This window comes from Manacus vitellinus, unplaced genomic scaffold, assembly GCF_001715985.3.
Source record: "Manacus vitellinus isolate BGI_N305 unplaced genomic scaffold, ASM171598v3 scaffold_52_pilon, whole genome shotgun sequence".
Taxonomy (NCBI): Eukaryota; Metazoa; Chordata; class Aves; order Passeriformes; family Pipridae; genus Manacus; species Manacus vitellinus.
In genome coordinates this window covers 1694998-1715353 of record NW_021940628.1, presented here as the reverse complement: position 1 = coordinate 1715353, position 20356 = coordinate 1694998, and the positions used below count along the sequence as shown (strand labels likewise).

The 20356-nt window shown below is 49.0% G+C and overlaps 1 protein-coding gene and 1 long non-coding RNA gene across 2 annotated transcripts in view; both read left to right on the top strand.

Moving 5' to 3' along the window:
• LDLRAP1 (low density lipoprotein receptor adaptor protein 1) overlaps positions 1-4888 on the top strand; it is a 19372-nt gene extending 14484 nt beyond the window's left edge. The window contains exons 8-9 of the mRNA XM_029963036.1: positions 1013-1047; positions 2809-4888. Coding sequence (XP_029818896.1) covers positions 1013-1047; positions 2809-2953 — 180 coding nt within the window. The 3' untranslated portion in view covers positions 2954-4888. The remainder of the gene's footprint in view (positions 1-1012; positions 1048-2808) is intronic.
• A 12541-nt stretch (positions 4889-17429) lies between these two features.
• LOC108640669 lies at positions 17430-20350 on the top strand. Its single transcript, XR_001921353.2, has 3 exons — positions 17430-17480; positions 19847-19934; positions 20041-20350. It is a non-coding gene; the product is annotated as an uncharacterized LOC108640669 (long non-coding RNA).
• Positions 20351-20356: the final 6 nt, after the last annotated feature.

The following is a 20356-nucleotide window of genomic DNA, read 5'->3' as shown; positions in this document are numbered from 1 at the left end:
GGGTTGGGACAAGATGATCTTTAAGGTCCCTTCCAACCCAAACCATTCTGTGATCACCAACCTGTGCCCTCTCTGGAAACCCCTGTTCTGCTGAATTTTGGAGAATTGAAGGATAAATTCCTTTGCCTGGGGCCTGTTCCTTGAGTCTGGCGGGCCTGAGCCTGAGGCTTTTCAGGTTAAACCTGAAGATCAGCTCTAAGCTTAAATCAAATCCTGGAGGCTTATCAGCAATCTCCAATCCTTCCCTACTTACAGAGTTTTCATACTTTACTTATTAATTGCATTAAGTCTGTAAGTGCATCACAGGATTTTGGGAGCAGTCCAGCCTGTCTGTAGCAAAGCCCTCACACAGAGCCCACGGTCCTACATGGGAAGCCTTTCCTCCCTTCAAGCAACTCCAGTGCTTTCCCTGGAAAACCTTAAGAGCAGATCAGAGATAAAGGGTCCCAGAGCTGCTTTCAGGGTCCCCCCTGTGCTGGTGCAGAGCTGCTGATCCGGTTCCTGATCCAGAAAAGCTCCAGGGATGCCTGGAGCATCTCACTGAGCTCTGTCCTCATGGTAGAAACTCGCAGCCCGTGCCAGTTCCATGGGAGAGCTGGAGGAGCCAAGGGCTGGCTTTGACTCCAGAGGGGCTTGTGCTCCAGCTGATGGGTCAGATCCAGGGCACACAGGCAGTGGGGCAGTATCAGCCTGTTTGGGGGTGATGGGGAAAAGGCCCTACCCCGGGCTGTGGGAGGAGCACAGCATCCCTGACCCAAGCTCTGGGATCTGCCTGGAGGAAGCCTGGACCACCCAGAGTTGCACCTCTTACCCTGGGGCTTGTGCAGAGAGAGAGAGCTAAAACCTGCCCTAGGAGGCAGATTGCAGAGGAGGGTTGATTTGGGCACTCAGAAGCCAATATGCACATACATTTTTTGTCTGCCAGTGCTCAAGTGCAGAGCCAGACCTCTAAATACACTTTTGTGTGCTCTCTTAGCAACTACTTGTCTCTCTTTTTATCTCTTTAACAAAGGAAATGGATGATGGTCTCGACGAGGCGTTTTCAAGGTAATTCTCATAACTCCCTTTACTAGTTCACTCCACCACTGGGGACCAGCCCCAGAGACTTGACTGGTGACTGGCTTTTAATAATGTTCCTCATCTAATCAGTGCCATGATCTGACCTAGGCAGCTGCCCCATCAGTGCCTCAGCTGGTAATTGAAAGATAGGCTTTGAGGCTGGCTGATAAGCCAAATATTTTGACAACCTTTTAAGGGTGGAGAGAGGCTGTGTGTGATAGGGAATTTAATTCCCCAAGCAGTTGGTGTGTCTGCTCCCCCTTGCCAAGGCTTTTCCAGGCTGCCTGTGATGCTGGTCCCAGCTTTGGCACGGGGGGCTTTGCTCTTCCTTGGCTCACAGATTCAGAGTGTGTGGCCATTGATTCAAGGGGTTTAGTTCTCTTTCTAATCCAAATTAAAAGCTTCCCTGCACGTGCATGCCGAGCAGAACAGCAATGTTAAACAAATCCATTTCCTTTCAGGTGGGTTTTCCTGCTTGTTTTCATGTGGGGACCACCCTGTGGGGTGGTGGGAATGGTGTAGTTTATTAGGGTCTCCTCCTCCAGGTCAGTGTGTGAAGCCACCTGGCCACCATGAGATGTGGAGGCCCCAGTTGGGGCAAATCTGCCCTGGGTGCAGATGCCAGAGGCAGCAGGGAGCTGCCAGGTCTCCTCCTCCTCCTCCTCTTCTGGCTGGGAGGTGCTGGAGGAAGGAGTTGGGCAGGAGCAGGGCTGACCCAACACTGTCCCTTCCCTGAGAGCCATCTGCAGCACTGCAAAACTGCCTGCTCAGCCCTAAGGAAACAGCCCTCTGGGTCTTGTTTGGCTCTGGGGGATGATTTACAGCTTCCACTTCCACAGCAGCCTTGTCCCAAGATGTGGCTGATAAAGGGGCTGCTTCAATTTGCATCCTGATGTTGGCTGTTTTCCTCAACCCCTGCTCCTTGCCCTACTTAATGAAGCAGATGTTGTTGGTTGTGGGCTTTGTTTTTGGGCTGCTGGATCCTGAGCTGTCACATCACCCTCGGCCTTGTGGTAGTGACTCAGTGTTTGGGCTGCTCATCCTCCAAGGCGGGTGCTTCCAGAAGCATTCCTGCCACATCATCATCATCATCATCCCTGGACATTTTTCTTCTTTATTAAAAAACGTGGCTTAATCTGAGGCTTTTTTTTGATGAAACACCAAATATTTGAGTTAACCTTCAGCCCGGGGAGAATTGATGCTGCACTGCTGCATTTTTCACAGAGGTATTTAATAACACAACAACAAACTGGGGCTCGTTAGGTTTTGGCGAAACATCTGGGATGAAAAGCTCCTAAAGCTGTTCCTGGGAGCTGTTAAACATCAGCTGAGTCCTCTGTGTCTTAACCCGAGGGGTTAATGCTCGGGCAGAGCTGCAGCACACGCTGCCTGTCCAGACACAGCGCCAGGACACTGAGTCACTGCACCCAGGCTGCTCCTTTGGGCAGCAGAGATCAGATCCCAGCCATAGCTCCGGGGAGGAAAACAGCCAGGCTGTTAATATATGGGATGTCCAGACTGCAAATTCCCTGGATGCCTGCAGGGGAAACGCTGGGACAAACCAGCAGCAAAGCTGCGACGGACTCGAGAGCGCTGCAAATGTTCTGTGCCAGCTCCCCCCTTCCCAAACCACTTAATTCCCTTGGAGGGTGTTGAAATGTGGAGCTGCAGTGTTATGGATGCATCAGGCATCCGGGCTATAAACCAGCAGGATTTGGGTTCTTACTTTGTGTTTTTCTCCCCCCTTAGGTTGGCTCAGTCAAGAACAAACCCTCACGTCCTCGACACGGGGCTGACAGCTCAGGACATCCAGAGTGCAGAAACGCTCTCCCCTGTAGACTGGAACAAAATAGATTCCACCACAGGCGAGAAGGATGATCTGTTCATGTTCTGAGGTCAAATGCATCTAAAAGCTGACTAGAGAATAACCACTAAAAGTCTCTGGACTGGATCGTGCTGTTGCAGGTGCTGTACACAAGGGACTCTTCTAAGGGCTCTTCGCCAGGTCAGGTGATGTTACAGCACAGTTTAGACCAAAGCTTTAGAAACCTGATGCAGATTTTTATACCTTGTTTTTATCTGAACCACGAGATGCTCTTGAACATATTTATTCCCAGCCATTACCGTTTACATGTGTTATTGGAAGGCGTGGAGAGCATCTCCAGTGTTACGTGGCAATAATACCATGGGAGAACCTTCAGCAGTGCCTGTTGCTCTCTGAAAACAGACTGTGCACCACCAAAGTCCCTCTGTGTGTGTCCTCTAGACAAAGGTCTGCAGATGCAAATGCAATTCCAAGCACAACTGTTACTAATCCACTGATTCTTGAACAACACGTCACCTGCCTGGGCGAGGGGAGGAGATTTGCAGCAGCTGCTGACAGTGTTAAATCAAAGAGGTGGCAGAGATCTTGCTTTTGTATGAATGTCTGTGACACTCTCACAGTTGTCAATCACCCCTGTGGGTTCTGGCCATTTCTTCACCAGCTCCCTGTGGGAATTGACACTTTTTTTACCCAAAGACTCTGCGAAGTTTTGCACTTTAAAACTTGAACTGAAAGCAATGGTCCGAGTTGTCAAGGTAAGCAGTGCCTGTATTTTCTCTTCAGAAGCTATTTACCCAAAAATAACCCAACCTGGCAATGCTGCAGCTCTGTTTCAAAGCTGATTCCTCATGTCCACCATCTCTGATGCGACTCAAAATACTGAAGCTCCTTTGCACTGTTGGCTTTGAAAGCAAAACCACCAAGGAGGAATGATTTGTTCTGCTAAAGCGTGTTGGAAGTGGCAGCTTGGGTGGACCAGCAGCAGGATAGGTCTGTGTTCTCAGCCTGGCTGAGTGGATTTGCCTGTCCATGACTTCTTACTGCCTCAAAACCATTTGGTTGTTGCTCACTCAATGGACTCCAATGGAATTGGATTGGGCAAGACCAATACCTGGATGTTCAGTTAGCAAGAGGTGCCCCTTCCAGGTACTTGGATCCCCTGCTCCCTGACAGCCACAGCTCCCAGGAGGCTCAGGAAGCTGCTTCATCTGCTCCTGGAACTGAAAATAAGTAATGGAGGTATAAAGCTTATGCTAATTAAAAGATTAAGTTTAATGATCCTAAATAGTCACACTGACAGTTTGCAGTGTTTGTGGCCTTATGTGAAGTATACTAATCTGTTTTATAGATTTGTAACTTGGGTTTGAAGCACTAATTCATTCCCCAGATAGCTCTTCATAACTCCCTTAAAACTGCTCGCAGGAAAAAAAAAAAACCCTCTCTGTCAGCTGTAAGAATTCATTAGGAAGCAGCTGAGTGACTCTGACTTAGATTTGAGATTTTTTTTTTTCCCCTCCTAAGTGTTAGAGTGAGAAGGTGTCGAGGACTCGTGGAGCTGACTCATCATGTCTCTTAATAAAACGTGTGCTCTGTGTATCCTGCAAAACGGGGTTTAAAGCAATTTTACATCTTCAGACGACTGTGCCCATGACTTCCTTGATCCTGTGTGCAGCACCAGCCTCTTGTGATTGAAGGAGCTATCAAAGCTTGTCCCTGCTGCAGAGGCACAGGGGAGAGACATGAACCTCCTGCACAGGCAGGGGTTGCAGCCAGTGCCTTGTCCCGACTCAAGGAGTTCTGATCTTCCCAGAAAACAGCCTGAGCTGTAGGATGGACTGTGAGGATTTCTTTGTACATTGATCTTTCTCCTTTTCTAGAGACTCCAGGAGCAGATACCGAAGTGCACAACACTATATATGTGTGTATATAGTTTTTTAAGAAAACCTGATGCTGTAAAGAAAAATCTGTACCGAGGGAAATAAAAGCTCTACCATTTTTTTTGGAGCGTCTGTGCTGGGTGACTTTATTTTTACATGGGTCCTTTTAATGTGTAGAAGCCTTTGTATTTCTGGTTAAGTTCTCCCTGTCTCTTGATGCACAGCAGGAAGTGATTGGAAACATCCTTAGGAGGTGTGTGTCTGTTGGACAGCTGATTCCAGTGCCATCCAGGTGGGAAGAGGGCTGCAGTCAGACACTAGTCCGTGGTTCTGCTTCCAGGAAATGCTTATGGGACTGGATGTTGCCCCCTGGGATGCACAGAGGGATGCACAGTCTGTCCCTGCATTGGCCTCCAGGTAAGGGGGTGGTGATGGGTGAGGAGAGGGAGGTCAGTGCTTCAGGCTCATCTGCAGAAAAACGTGATGCCAGTAGCATCAAACCCCCAAAATCTCTTTAATTTATAGAATTTCTGAGTCACAAAGTGCTTCTCCCTGGGGGGGAGCTGAATTTGTACAGCTGCCTTTTAAATAAAAACAGCCTGGAGAGCCCAGCACAGCCCTGTGTGCTCAGCATCCCTTTGCAATTCCTGCCTTTGCTGGGCTCCTGCACTTCCCAGCCAACCAGGCTGCCAACCTTGTCTGGGAAATGCATTGGGAAACCCATCTGGGGTGCTGACAGGTTTAACCTGCCACCCACTCTGGGGTATTGGAGTGGGGCTGCGGGTGGAGCTTTGCAGAGACACCTCTCATCCCACAGTGCTGACAAAAAAAAAAAGGACTAAAAGTTCATTTTTCAGTTTAGATTGCCTGTTCCAGGGTGAGCTGTCCCAGATTACGAGTGCTGAGCACTGGCAGCCTGTGCCTTCATGCATAACTGATGGCGGTGCTGAGGAACAAATTGATCTTTCCGTTCGCATGTGACCTTTTTTTAACTGCCGGTTAAGAAACTTTCAGCATCCATTTCCTTCCCCTCTGATGGCTGCGAGAGAGGGAGGGGGTGCTCAGGTGGGCTGGGGGAGCTGGTGGCTCCTCTCCCCTCAGCCCCGTGTTTTTCCAGGGGGCACATGGAGGGATCCTGCTGCCCGTTCCCTCCCTCGCAGCAGCCGCAGCAGCAGCAGAGGTGTTGGCGTGGGCTGTGCTGTGAAAGGCTGGTCTGTCACCCTGTGCTGGCACGGGGTGTGGACGGGATGGAACAGCTCCATCCATCCCACAGCCGGTAGCCAGCGTGGGCGGGGGAGCTGACAGAGAGCCCGTCTGCAGCCTCCCTCTCAAATCACCTCTAAGGAAGCAGAACCTGCAGCTCGCACCAGCCACGTGCTGCTTTGGGGCTTGATGTTTTAAGTGCTGGGTGCTGCAACTTGTTAAACTCCTTCAGAGCATCCCCAAAAGTGCAACAGTGAACCCAGCTTGCTGCTGCCAAGTTGCAGGCTGGGTTTAGGTGGAGATGTTAAGTTTTATCAAGTGTTGCTGTTTCCTCTGCTCAACGAGGGCTCTTGAATGATGGCTGTTGTTCTGTGAGTCGAGGCCAAACCCAGCTGGAAGGTTGCAAACCAGCTGCTTCAGGGAAGTGCTGAGCTGTGGAGCACGAGGGTGTGCAGTGTGACAGGTACCGAGCCCTGAACCTCTCTCCTCTCCTCGGAGCACCAAGAGGGTTTGTAGCTTCGTGCCAAGCTTGAGCAAAAGCTGCAGAGCTGTGGTTCCCCCAAATTGTCCTTTTTTCCACGCACAAATAGAGTCACCTTTCATCTGAACACCTGAATGCTGCGTTGTGGCTCTTACAGCCAGCCCTGGGCTGCCCTGCGAGGCTTCCTGTGCTCTGCAGCAAGAAATAACAGTCCTTGTGGAGAAGCACAAGTGCCTTTTGGCTGGGGATGGAGGGGGGATTGGGTGGGAAAGGGGGGTGTTGATTGAGCACTGCTGTCCCCCTCTGACACGTCAGCCTTGCGTGCCGGCTGCCTGCGAAGATGAGATTTGTCCTGTGGAAGCCAAGGGGAGCTGAACCAGAAAACACAGGCAGTGTTTGCCAACAGCCCAGGGCAGGGCTGGCTCAGGAGGAGCTCACCACGGGTCAGCACGCAGTGCTGGAGGGGTATTTTGTGTGTGTGTGTCTCTGCCTCTGCTTTTGAACTTCTCCCCAGGTTTGAAGTGCTCAGTGCAGGAGTGATCCCACAGCACAGCCACCCTTGGTCTGCACGAATGAGGGGTGAGGGGTTGCTCTGCCAACCCCCTTCTGCATGTGAAAGCATCTCCCTCTGAGAAAAGCCATAATTTCAGTGCCAAAAATCTGTAAACTGGTCAAAAATTAACTTTTTTATGCCCCCTTCCTTAACTTTTATGCCCCTAAATCCTGCTGACCATCTGTCCCACCCACCCCAGGCTCCCCAGGTCATGGCCCCAAGGCTGCCAGAGCTCAAGGGGTGTTTGGACAAGGCTCTCAGGCCCAGGGTGGGATTGTTGGGGTGTCTGTGCAGGGCCAGGATTTGGATTTGATGATCCTTGTGGGTCCCTTCCAGCCCAGGATATTCCATGATTCTGCCGGCATCTGACTGCGAGCAGTTTATCAGGAGTGAGTGGATTCTGCTTATGACAGAGGGAGTCTTAATATTGCATTACTTCATTTATTTAGCACCTCTCCTCTGATGCTCAGGGGAAGGACAACGGGAGAGAGCATTGGGGATTGCTGGGAGTTGGTTGTTATTTTTCTTCCCTGCTAAAAGCAGACATCTCCAGCTGGTTCCTGGCTCCGAGGAGGAACATTGGCTTTACAAAAAGGAGGGATGTCAAGTCATTAAGAGCTGCAGGAAGAGGAAGTCTTCTGAGGTGGGAGTGGAAATGGGGCCAGAGAGCTGGAGCCAAGACAGCAGATGTAGTAAGTGCAGGAAGACTGGAGGCAGTTGCACAGGGTAATGTGCAGGTAGAAGGTAATTAGTGACCGAGTGCCTGGTTAATTAAGTGCCACCAGCCTCTCACGCTGGACACACACTTGGTCCTGTCCCTGCTGGGCTCTGATCTTCGTTGGTAGAGACTCCTCCTCACTCCTGGCTCTGGAGCAGCTCCCAGCACAGCAGCTCCTGCCCAGCAGAGCCAGAGGGACCCTCAGCTCTGCCCGGGAAGCGGATTAGGAGCTCTGCTGTCGGGGCCACGCGCCGCTGCTGGCCCGTGGCCAGCGTGTCTGAGCAGGGCTCTGGAGCCTGGGGCTGGCACCACTCACCTTTGGCAGCTCCCAGCCTCTCCTGGGGCACTGCCCTGCTGGCAAGCTGTTGGCCTGGGCTGTGAGCACAGACGTGTCTTTGCAGCTGAGGGCTCGCTCCTGGTTCCCTGTGGCGTGGCCTTTGGAAGCCCCACAGGGGCTGGGCTGTGCCAGCCAACCCAGCGTGGGAGCACTGGGCAGGGACCCTGTCACCTCCCAGCCCTTCCCTCTCTCCACTTTTCCTTTCCAGGAGCCAGGTGATTCTCACCAACGTCATCAGGGCCACCGTGCTCCCCTCCCTGCGAAAGGAAGGATCAGGAGAGGCAGGTTGGGAACATCGACCCCGTCGAGGTTTGGCTCTGAAATCCCTGCTGGCTCCTGTGATTTATCACTCACCCAGCTGCTGCTCTCAGCTTGGAAAAGAGAAGCGAGGAGGGAAAAATATGGATTTTTAAAAGCTTGGCTTTAAAGCCCACGGGCTCAGGCCAAGGCTCCTGTCCTGGCTGAGGGAAGGGGGTGGGAACCACATTGCTGGTCACAACTGGAATAAAACAGCCACCCACATCAGGCTGTGGCCAAGCAGGGATTCTGCTGCCTGCTCTTCCTTGGCACGCAGGTCTTTTGAGCTATGATGTGAGGAAAAGCAGTGTTTGGGTAGCAGTTTATTCCCCAGGCACCTTGTTTGCCCCAAACTTTTGCCATCACGGTTTCCACTTTGGAATCACCAAGCCATCGTCTCTCCGGCCATACAGGGGGGGGATGCCCAGGGGGATTTTAACTCCCCTCCTTTCAAACCAGCCACTCTGCAAATTCCTCTCCAAATCTCTCACTTTCTGCCTCCAAAGTTTTGTTTGTTTGTTTTTATTTCACCTTTCCAGCCATCACCATCAGCAATTTCTCGCCCAGCAAAAAACTCCAACCTCCCCACGAGAGTCTTCCCTGCAAACCACAGCAGCAGTTTCTGTCTCGGCTGCTGCAATCCCACGGATGGCAACACCACTCCAGGCAAAGTTTTGGCTTAAAAGCCTTGATGGTGATACTTTGCAGGGAGTTATTTGGCTTGTACCTTTGTGTTTCCAACTCCCTCCGCTGATCTTGCTGTAACAACCCCCCCCAAACTTGCTGCTTGTCAGGTCTTGTTTTAGCTACAACCCTCCTCCTTCCCCTGCTTTTAATGTGACATCCCAGCACCCAGCCTGTCACTTGGCTATTGCCTCTATCACACACTCATACATACGAGCCTCAGGTCTAATTAATGTAATAAAATGTGTAAAAGCACTAAATCTGCTCAGATGTGGCAATTTTATCACTTCTATACGCTGTCACAGCACAAGTAAAACTGACAGCAAAGAATAAAACAGTTATGTCTCTGGCATTTTTTACTACTTTTAATATGCTCTCTTTTTTTTTCCTCTTTGTTACTGGAAATTTAAATTATAATGGTATGCTTCACTTAAAGAAAGTATCCATAGCAACAGGAACATCTAAATTATTGCAGGCTGATCACTTCTCTCCTGGAGTCACATCACATGCCTTTCAAAGACAGTCCCAGAGGTGCAGGATTTTAATAGAATTTTTTTTTTAACCTTTTTTGCAAACAAACAAGCATATACACAGCACTTTCCCCATCAATACACTACCTACAGACAGATCTAAACCCAGTCACTGCCAGCACATTTGGCTGCCCAGAGAGGGGAGTTTCAGGCTTGCTCTTCCTGAGTCTGTGCCTCCTGGTCATCCCATGTGAAACAAGAATTTCCATGGAGTTCAGCTGCTGTAAATTCTGTTGAATCAGGGGAAAGCAGGAGGGGAAGGGGAGGATCACTGAGCCTGCAGCATCAGGAACCTGCTGGTTGGATTCCAAGCTGGCCTCAGTCTTATTTGTAGTTTATCCTTTCCAAATTCTCAGGTGACAGGACAAGGGGGAAGGACTTCAAACTGAAAGAGAGTAGCTTGAGATTAAATATTGGAAATAAATTCTTTATTGTGAGGGTGGGGGGGCCCTGGCACAGGTTGCCCAGAGAAGCTGTGGCTGCCCCTGGATCCCTGGAAGTGTCCAAGGCCAGGTTGGATGGGGCTTGGAGCAACCTGGGCTAGTGGAAGGTGTTCCTGCCCATGGCAGGGGGGGTGAAACTGGGTGACCTTTAACTTCCCTTCCAACCCAAACCTGTGTGGGATTCTGTGATCCCTCAGAAAATAACTTTAGCAGCCGCTCAGCATTTAAAAGGCAATGGGTGGGAAAACACTCAGGTATTTTGCCCCCACCATCCCCACATCTGAGCCTCCTCGGTGACTTTTGGGCTGAGGCAGCTACAGTTTTCTACTCTTGAAAAATTCCATCGTTTTAATCATGGAAAAAGCCTGAGCAATGCACACACAGAGCTGTCAAATGTGAGAAACAAACATTCTGGGAGAAACAGAAAGGCTGGTTTTGGTTTTTTTTTAATTCCAATCTCAATTATAGGAATCAAATGCGTCATCTGGATCAATAGTAAGTTGAAATTGCTCAGCCAGAAAGATTTTAAATATAAAAAAGCTGCAGCTGAGAGCCTTCCTTTGAGCTCATGTATTATTATAACTGAAATTATGATAGTGCACCATGTTTACAGGCTCCCTTGGAAAGCTCAGGTTAAGAACAAAGGTTTAATCAATGTACCCGTACGTAGTAACAGGATCTAAAACCCAGCCCGTGTGTACTGGGATCTTATCATGGCCAGGAACAGCAGGGATTTGCTTTTAATGTCCTTTGATTCCCACTGCCACGTGGTACATTCCCAGGTCATCATTCCCTGCATTTTCCCCCAGAGGTGGCTGCGATTCAGGCAGGATGTGTTTGCAGAGAACATGCAAATTAAACTGAAACGAGGCAACCTTTGAAAATACAAAATATTACTGATCACTTAACCTTTGTAGAGTAAGAGCTGACGTGCAGACAAGTGGCTGGGCTTCATCCAGCCCAAAGGAAAATGTTAAAAACCAGGAAAGTGTGTCAGAGTTCTTTGGCTGGTTTGGTTTGTAAGGAAGGGTCAGGGAAGCTCCGTGTCCGTGGAGAAAGAGGGGCTCCCAAGGAAAGAGGCTGCAGGTTTTGGGGTATGGTGGCATCAGAGAGACACCAGCAGAGGCAGTGACAGGAACCAGGTGCATGGTCTGCCAGGGACTTTCAGATCAACTTGGTTTCACATGTGAGTGAAGAAAAGAGTCAGAGTGAGAGAAGGTGGGTGGTTAAAGAGGGCTGAGCATGATGCAAAAAATCTGTTGGACCGGCAGATCCAGCTCACATTTGAAAATCACCCCCTTTACGGCTCCTGTGGAATCACCTTTTAATAAAGAGGCTATAAAAGGGACCTGTAATTTCGTGGTTGGTGCATGAGCCCGAAGATGAGCCAGCTGACTTTCACAGAGCTTTATTACAGCTGTGCTCCAGCTGGAGTCAGGGATATTTACTGTGTATGAGCACAGAGATGATGCAGAAATCCACAGCACTGACCTTTGGTGCCAGGCAGTGAGTCAAAGCCGTCCCTGCCCGGCCCCAGCTGCCTCCCAGCTGTTCAGCATCAGGTCAGGCAGGAAGGTTTCCCCATCCACAGGTGGAGCCCTTTGACTCACAGCTTCCCCACATCCACCTTCTCACCTCTCAGAGTAATTAAATAAATCCCAGAAGCCACAGCCCGAGGTCCTTGGGAGGATCTGTCACCCAGTGGTATGTCTGAGCAGGGGGATGGGGCTGTGCTGCTCTGCTTGGGGTTTGCTTCTTAAATCGGGCCAGATTTGATCTTCAGCATTTATATTTGAGGCTTTGGTGGATCCATGAGCGTTTTGGGGCTGGGCAGTTGCTCAGAACTCATCAGCAAGATGGGATTGTGTCTGAAAAGAGTCAGTGCTGGGCAGGCAGGATTTTTGCTTTTAGGGGTGACAAGAGGGTGGCCTTTGTTTTTCACATGGGTTAAAATACTGTGATCCAGCAGACGGCTGGTGTTGTATATCAAGATTAAATTCTGGGGAAAGTCTGTCAGAATCTGGGTCACTTGCTCCTTTGTGGTCTCCCATTTATACATCAAGCTGACCCGACTCACGTCTGCAGACTGTGATGGGAGAACTGGGAGAGCTTCTGGTGAAGTTATTTAAGGGCTTCAGACAGGTACGAGCACACAAGTCATTTCACAACCCTGACAGGAGAAGCTCGGCTGCTGTGCTGGCTGTACTTCATCGGTGCTTCCCCCTGCCCTTGATGCTTTGTGCCTTTCCAGTTCTGCTTTTTATGCCCTCAAAACGAGAGTGTGGTCTCTTGAGGCCGGGATGAGACAGAGCCAGCACAGGCTGGAGTAGATCTTCCCAGCTACAAGTTCCCTCGTCTCGTTAACCACGTTGCATAAGGAGGTGCAATAGTGCTGAGCTCAAAATTACATCTCTTCCTTTCCTGCCTGACACAGCAGCAGGGAGAGAGAACCGCAAACAAGTTTAAAGTATTGCTTCCTCAGAGCAGAATCTGGGAGATGAGAGGTTTGGGTTTCGGCTGGCTGACCCAGAGCCCCCGGGGAGCTCGGGGTGCTGGTGCCTGTGACTGCCACAGCCGTGTGATTCCAGCTCCAGGATGGCCCAGGGCACCCACCCGCCAGCTTTGCAACAAGCTGTGATTTATGGGATGCCTGTGGAGTGGCTGGTGCCTGTGTGATAATGAAGGGGAGTCTGTGATGTCCCTGCTCTGAGAGCAGGGAGCAGACTCATCCACCCTGGGGGTCCCTTGTGTGTCCCCACACCACCTCTGCACCCCAGCTGACAGTGTGATCCCACTTTCCAGCCCTTCCCTGGGCTGTGATCAGCAGCTGGGGTCCGATGGCTGCAAGCTGATCTCACTTTAACCTGGAGGGATGCAGGTGTGGTCCTGCTCTTGGATTGTCACTGCTTCTCTCCTCATGCTGCCCCTGCCAGCTTCGGTTAAATATCATTGAATCCGTCTCTTCCACGAGATTAACTCACTCTCAGACCCTCAGGATGAACCACACACTGGGCTGGGAGTGATGGAGGCCAGAATCTGGGAAACATTCAATCTGGAGCAAGGTGAGCTGAATCCTAACCTGCTTCGTGCCTCACGCTGTGGCTGCAGAGCTTGAAGCAGGGAGTGATAAAGCCTCTTTTAAATGGTGATTTAAAGGCTGGCTGCCCTGATGAGCTTGGGCTTTATCTGATTTGGGACCTACTACGGCCATCTCAGGGAGGTGCTGGAGTGATAACATAATGCAATATCTGGAAAGGTGGTTTCTGGCTGTGCAGTGAGAATAAATGCAGTAGATTGTAACCAGGGAGAAAACCATTATCAATATCTTCTCTGGTTTTATACACGTGGCTCAGAGATGTCACTTAATAACTTCTGTGCTGGACTCCAAACTGCCACCTGAGTTACCAGATCTCTTTAGAACCACACACAGGCTTCCAAGTTGTTTGAAAAAAAAAAATAATTGTTAGATCTGAAAGGCCTTTCCAGCCCTGGTACCATAACTGTATTCCCTGTCCTCCAAAGTTTGATCCACCAGGTGCAAAAATCCTTTCAAAGAGCAAGAAGGTGGACAGGTACCTCAAGAGAAGAGACCCTTCCATGTAACAGGTGTTTTGCCATCAACCATTTGAGCACCTGTCCCTGAATTTTTCCTCCTCTCCAGGACAACTCTCAGCAATAGGTGTTTGGGGGCTGAAGTTTCCCCTCCTCTATCTCTCTAAGCTTCTGATGACAACCCTGGGATTTTCCAGGATGAAATGGAAAGAGCCCTGAGCAAGTTTGGGGGGAAATCTCTGGAAGCAGGCCATTAGCAAAGCACTAAAGGCTGGGCTGGGTTTGCCTTTGGCCAAGTACACACAGGCTTCCCTGGCTCCTGCAGGCTTCCCAGCCTGGATTTGAGATGCTCCTGGATGTTGCTGCTCCATCCATCCTGCAGGTGAGTCCCATGTCTTCCCTCCTCCACCCCACACAGCCCAAGGGCCATCATGGGCTCGGTGACTTGTGCCGGGGTGACGGCTGGAAAAAACCCCTGACCAACTGAGACAGACACAAAGCAACAGCCTTCCAGAATCCACCAGGTGACACTGCTTTTTCCCTACCAACCACTGAGAAAATGAGCAATTCCAGCCTCCCTACAGTGCTAACTACTCCTACAGAGGTGCTTGGACAGGCCACGCTGATTAACTCCATGTCTCCTACAGCATTCCTGGGCCTGTGCTCCCAGGAAGCTCAGCTTGTCCCAAGTGTCTCTGGCTTCCAAGAGCCCCAAAACCTGGGAGAATATCAGCAACATGAAGTGATAGCATTGCAGCAACCCATCAGCAAGGCTGATGTCCCCACAGGTCATGTCTTCCACATCTTGACCAAGAAACCTCTGGGGTTTTTTTCCTTTTTGAAGCTGAGACAGGAGGATGCCACCTTGAGACAACAATTTCCTTACCTCTCCCTTCCCCTGTAACTACTTGAATTTCCCCTCCCTTGCATTTCTGATACCTGGCAGGTAGTTTTATAATCCCATAACTGTTATTTTTCTCCAGCTCTCATTTTCTGTTTTGCAGCCTGGCCACCTGGTCAGAGCCTTTTCCATCTGTATGCAGCGTGCACGGCTGGAGCAGCCCACAGGAGACCAGGATTAAAAACTGTGAGCTAACACAGCAGCTCAAGGCTCAGCAACACAAATACCTCCTTTCCCATTTTTTTTTTGGGCACTTCAGCCAGGCAGAGTGTCACCCTGACACGGAGGAGGGGGAGAAGGCATCGATCTATACAGGGTTTGTTGGGGTCCTTGAAGAGGAACTGCTTATCCTGGATGAGGATCCAAGGAAGATTTTTCTTCTTTCACGTGGATTAGGCATTGCCCTGTGTGCAAGATTAAGGTAGGAAAAGGGAAGCTGAAATATAGTTGGATCTGTGGGTCCAGCTATGAGATTTGTCATTCCATGGGACCTCTTCCACAACAGATGTGGAATGACCAGGTGGTGAGTCTGGGCTGGGACCACCCGGAGACACCAGCAAGGAAAAGCATTTTCCTGTTTCACAGGGCTTCAGCACCAAGAAATTGTTTTATTTTATACTGATCCAGGAAAAATTGAGAGGCCTCTGAGGACATTTCTGAAGTCAGCAGCAACCTGGAGGATGAAACTTTTGTCTCTCCCAGCACAACAGGGGGGCTGTGCTGGCCATCTGGCACCAGCAAAGCCCCACAGTCAGGATACTGGATGACACTGGGAAAGGGAGCTCCTCTGTCAGGAGAGTGCAGTGTCCTCTCGAGGGCCAGGATGACGAGGCACCTACAGGCCATGCCCTTGCAGATGCCACGAGGTAGGTGGGACATCTCTGCTCACTGGGCTCAGACTGGCAAAATGTCCACAGTTTGGTGCAGACCTCCCCAGGCTCGGGATAAATATAGTGCAGACAGTGATTCATCCCAGCGAGGTTTGGAGTGACCTGTTTCTCAGGTCAGGATGGATGAACTTCACCCTGAAGGTGACTTAGAAGTTATTTTGGGCTGCACTGAGCCCTTTCTGTATTTCAGGGTTTGACAGGGAGCTCAGTGCGGTGTCCAGGACAACCAGCTGAAGGGATTTGGCCTTGCAGGGGGACATGGACGCTCAAAAAAAGTTTATTTTTAAAACAGAGCAACAATCCTGCCTTTCTGAGGGGAAAAAAATAACCTGCAAAATAGGACTGTGACACCAGCACCTCTGCAAAGTGCGGACTCTTCTTTCATGGTTTTAGCTGATGACTTCCTGTGATGGTTTAAAATCTTAGCTTTTATTTCTGGCCTGGATCCTGATGATCTGGCACAGAAACTCCCACCCTGGAAATGCTGAACTCCGCAGGGGCTCTGCTTTCCTGTTTTGGTTAATGGCTGGGCAGGGAAAAGGGTAATTCTGTAATTTGGCAAAGCGCTTCAACAACTTCTACTCCTCTCTACAGGGAATAGAAATACATTTAGTTGCTGGAACATCTGCCCCATTAACCTGATATTTTTCTTTTTTCCCTACGTACTATTGACCTCCTTGGAAGAGGTTTAAATTCTGCTTACCTTGAAAGTCCCTGGGGAGGGACCTCACCTGACAGGTACCAGGATCTGTGCAATTTATCCCAATCAATAACCTGGCAGCTTTGCATCACTCCAGAAGGAGGCTGGTGACATCTGAGTGGTGCCAATAAAATGCCCTTAAATCTTAAAATAACTGCCCAAAGGGATCTCCTGATCTGCTTCACCCTCCAGCCTGAGCTACAGTTGACAGATGATTTTAGCCAAGCCTTAGTGGTCACCCGAGGATGGCCAATATAGAGAGCTATAAGCTGGAATTTTCATTGCAGCACCACAGTTTAAATGACTTTTAGCTCTTTGGAAATGCTTCCTTTTCCCTACAGTGGAAGTATTTATGTTATCCCATTCAAATGCTCTGAGGTGTCCTTATTTCTCTTGGCCTGGCTCATAATGGCCTGGCTCAAAGGCATTAAAGTTTAAGGGAAATGAGCCTGGCACCAGGGCAAGGGGGAAAATACTTTTGGCTCTAAGATGGATCTGGTTGCTCAGGCTTCTCACTGACCACGTGCAGGGGAGTGACTCTGCAGCCCACTCAGGGTCTCTCTGCATCAATTCAGGAAAACAATCAAGGGGGGGTCGAAAATTTGATCCAGTGAGTTTATCAAGGATTTCCTAAAAAGTGTCAGAGAGAATCCAATTAAAATCAGCAGCGTTGGACAGTAACTTACCCTGTCTGTGGACAAATGGCCTGAGGACCTCCGTGGCTCCCTTGCCATCAAGTCTAATAACTCCAATTAATAACTCTGATTAATAATCTGACCCCAAAGTTTCTCATACTGTTATCTCTTGCTGAAAGATTCCAAAACTGCTTGTCCTGTAGCAGCTGCTTTGATAAATTTCTTTGCAATGTGTGTAAACTGGTAGGTTTTAGTCTTTGACTTGTCTCCTAAAGACAAACGTCCTCTGTGTATCTTCCCATATGGTTTATATGAAATTGGTTTTTTTCTCCAGTATTTTTTAATAGATTGCTACTGAGCAGTGTATTAACCCCAAGGGTCTGCTAACCACAAGCTGGAAATCTGTCCTAAATTATTGTAGCACTTATCTATTAGTCCAGAAGAATTCACACACTAATCCTCATCTAAAACTCTCCCCGTTGGGCAGGATCCTCTTCAGACTCAGCACCAGAGCTGAAAACTGTCACAGCTCTGCTGAAACCACTGACCCTGTGGCACAATTATTAACCCAGGGGGCAGCTGGGGCAGTGGGGCTGATATAAACCACGAGAGCTCTGAGGCAGGTAATGAAAATGTATGGCTGTGTTTCATCTTTGGCCAAAACATAGAGCAGAACCAAAAGAATATATGGGTTTGTTGGGGGTTTTTTTTTGTCTTCTAGTCTGTGGACAATGAATATGATCCGCTTTTCTTCCCGTGTTCCCACATAGTGATTAATCTTCCCAGTGTTTGAAGGTATTGGTTGTTATTTTCTGGCTTGCCTTGAAATTCACTTTTAAAAAGCAGCAACAGTGGGATATATTTATATGATGAAAGAAGATTTTTCTGTGTGTGTGAAATATGCTCTCCTGACAACGTTCTCAGAGCAAACCCAGCCCACCCCTTCGAGGAGAGCAGAGATTATCACACTGGGGGAGAGCAGGGATAGCTGCTGGCACGTGAGGATGCCTCTGGACTGCACAGATGGTTGTCAAATGAGTGGAAATTCACCCTTTGGAGGTTATTTTCCTTAAAAACTAAACCAGTCTTTAATGACTGCTAGGAAGCCTGGCAGTTTCCAAAAGCATTGGTCTGCTTGGCTCCTTCTGCAGCTGGAAAATTCCTGTATTTTCTCAAGTAGGGTCTCCTGGCACGCTTTTAGCTGTTCTCAGTCCCCACCGATGTCAGATGGGTCTGTCACCTCCTGGGTTCTTCCCAAACAGTTCAGATGTCTGCTAGGAAATGTTAGACAGCCAAATTTTACCTCAAAAAGAGGGGAGATCTCTCTGTTCCAAACAACTCCAGATGAAAACCTCCTACAGACAGCAGGTAATTCAGTCCCAGGAGGCCATTGGGACCACCACATCTTACACAAACTGCTTCTTGGGTTGACTCCAGACGCTTTTTTGACACCTCAAACAAATATTTAAGTTTGGTTTAAGGTTATTGGGCTTTCTCAATGCTTCTGTTTGTGGAAAACTGGGTTTGTTTCACTTTCATTGAGTTCATCACGGATTCACCTGGAGTTCTGCTTTGCCTGAACTGCATTTTCTGACAAGTCAAGTCTCGGGCTGAAAATTATTCTTAGACTTTTTTCCACTTGGGATCTTATTTCTGAAGCCATCTAAAATAGGCTGTTGCTCCACATTCACAAGAGCAGATTCATTGCATTCCTGTGGCCCTTACCTTACTTGAGTAGGGGAAAATGGAACACAGACATTCTGATGATGCTGATTTTAATGGGGAAACAATGTGCAGGCTGCTACATTAGTCACCTGGTATTACAGGAAAGGAATAAACTAGAACTGTTTCTGCTCTTTTCTCCATGCACCTTCTGCTATGTTTCTGCTTTTGTACTATTTTTTAGCTTGTTTTATATTTTGCCTGGCACAGAGGAGGTAAGATTGCTGAGACCTTCACCATAATTAAGCAAGATTCTTCCTCTGATGAAAGCTCATTCCTACACAATTCTGGTTTAAGAGACACAGAACAGGTTGTTATCTCAGATGTGAATGGTTTTTTTCCCTTTTTCTAAGATAAAATATAAGCCTGGCTGAGGTGGTGGGGGTTATATTGTGTAAATGTTTCCTGCTAGCAGAGAACCATTGGAATTCTCAGCGAGGCTTCCGTGCATCCCTAAATGTGAGTGTTAATTCAGATAATTAATATCTCATATGCCTGAATGTGGAGTTGAAGGAAAAGCACCCAAACCTGCAGATATGTGTGATGTTGCCTCTGAATTCTGAGGGTTCGGGGGGCTAAATATCCATTTTTCTACACATTAAGCTCATTAAAATTATCACATGAAATTTGTCCTCCTGCATAGCACAAACTGAATTAAATCAGGGCAAAATCCACTACTGATTTATCCGTTCTTGTGCCTTCCAGCCTGCAAACCTCCTCCTGGGCAGGAGCAGCAGCACAGGATGGTCATCAGATGCTGATGGGATCATTTGGAGGAGGAGGAGGAAAAAGGCTGCTCCAAGGAGCCAAGCCTTAAGCATATCTTTCTATACCTTTATCCTTTCCTTTCCTTCTCCTGCCTTTATCACCCACTTTACACATTAGTCTTCTCACACCATGTGCAGGTTGGTAGAGGAAACTCTCTCTGTTGTCAATACATCCACCCTGCACAGGTGGTATTTCCATCACCTGTTGGATTATTAGTACAGTTTAGCCTTTCAGTGTTTTATTAGAATAATTCCTACAGAAACAATCCTAGTAATCCCTCAGCACATGGTTTAATCTAAGCAGTCATGCTCCCCACTCCCTGTTCCTTAAGTAAGGAGCACACTCTCCCAGGTTAAACACCCCAGCAGCCCATGTTCATGGAGCAGATAACGAGGCTCTTAATTATCCAGGCTTCTCCACAGCCTCATGCCCTCTGCTTGTGTTTCTAAAACCTTAAAATAATCAATACCAGACAGATTTTTTTCTGCCCTGAGTCATTACAGGCCATCAGGGACTGTTTTGCTCATTCTCCCTGCTTGGAGAAGTTTGGGGGCTGTTGTTTGTATAATGGATCAGCTGGTTTAAATGTATGGATTTCCCCTTATCTGATCACAACTGCAGGGAGACTGACACATCTATGCTTGGATAATATCAGACCTTGCTGCTTGCAGGTGGGGAACAGCTGCCTTGGGGCTGCACGGAGGAGGAAGATGCCTCAGAAGCTTCGTCCTCCCCGAAACATTCCCCTCTGGGCCACGGGTGAGTAAGAGCCCGGGGTGGGAAGTGGGAACAGCCACATCCATCCCACGGAGCAGGAGCCCTCTGTTCCCAGCAGGGGTGGGGACTCAGCAGCTCCTCAGATCAGGCTGCAGAAAGCTGGGCCACAAATTGGGCTCCACGCCACGGTGAGGTGTCAGGAATCCTCCAGAGGTGGCCCCTTGTTCTGTCACCGCCGCGCTTGTTCCTCGGGAGGTAAAGGAGCCCTTCCTCTCTAAAGCTGGCAGTTCCAGCAGGTTTTGTTGTCACTATCTGTACTTTGTAGTAGCTGTCAACAGAGTTTGGGTGTCTGGTTTACATGCTGAGGCTGTGCTGTTTTGAGGATGCTTTTAGATGTTCTATCCCTTTCCATTACAATGAAACAAGGCTGGGTTGTTGGGTTGATTTCCTTTTCCTACTTTTCT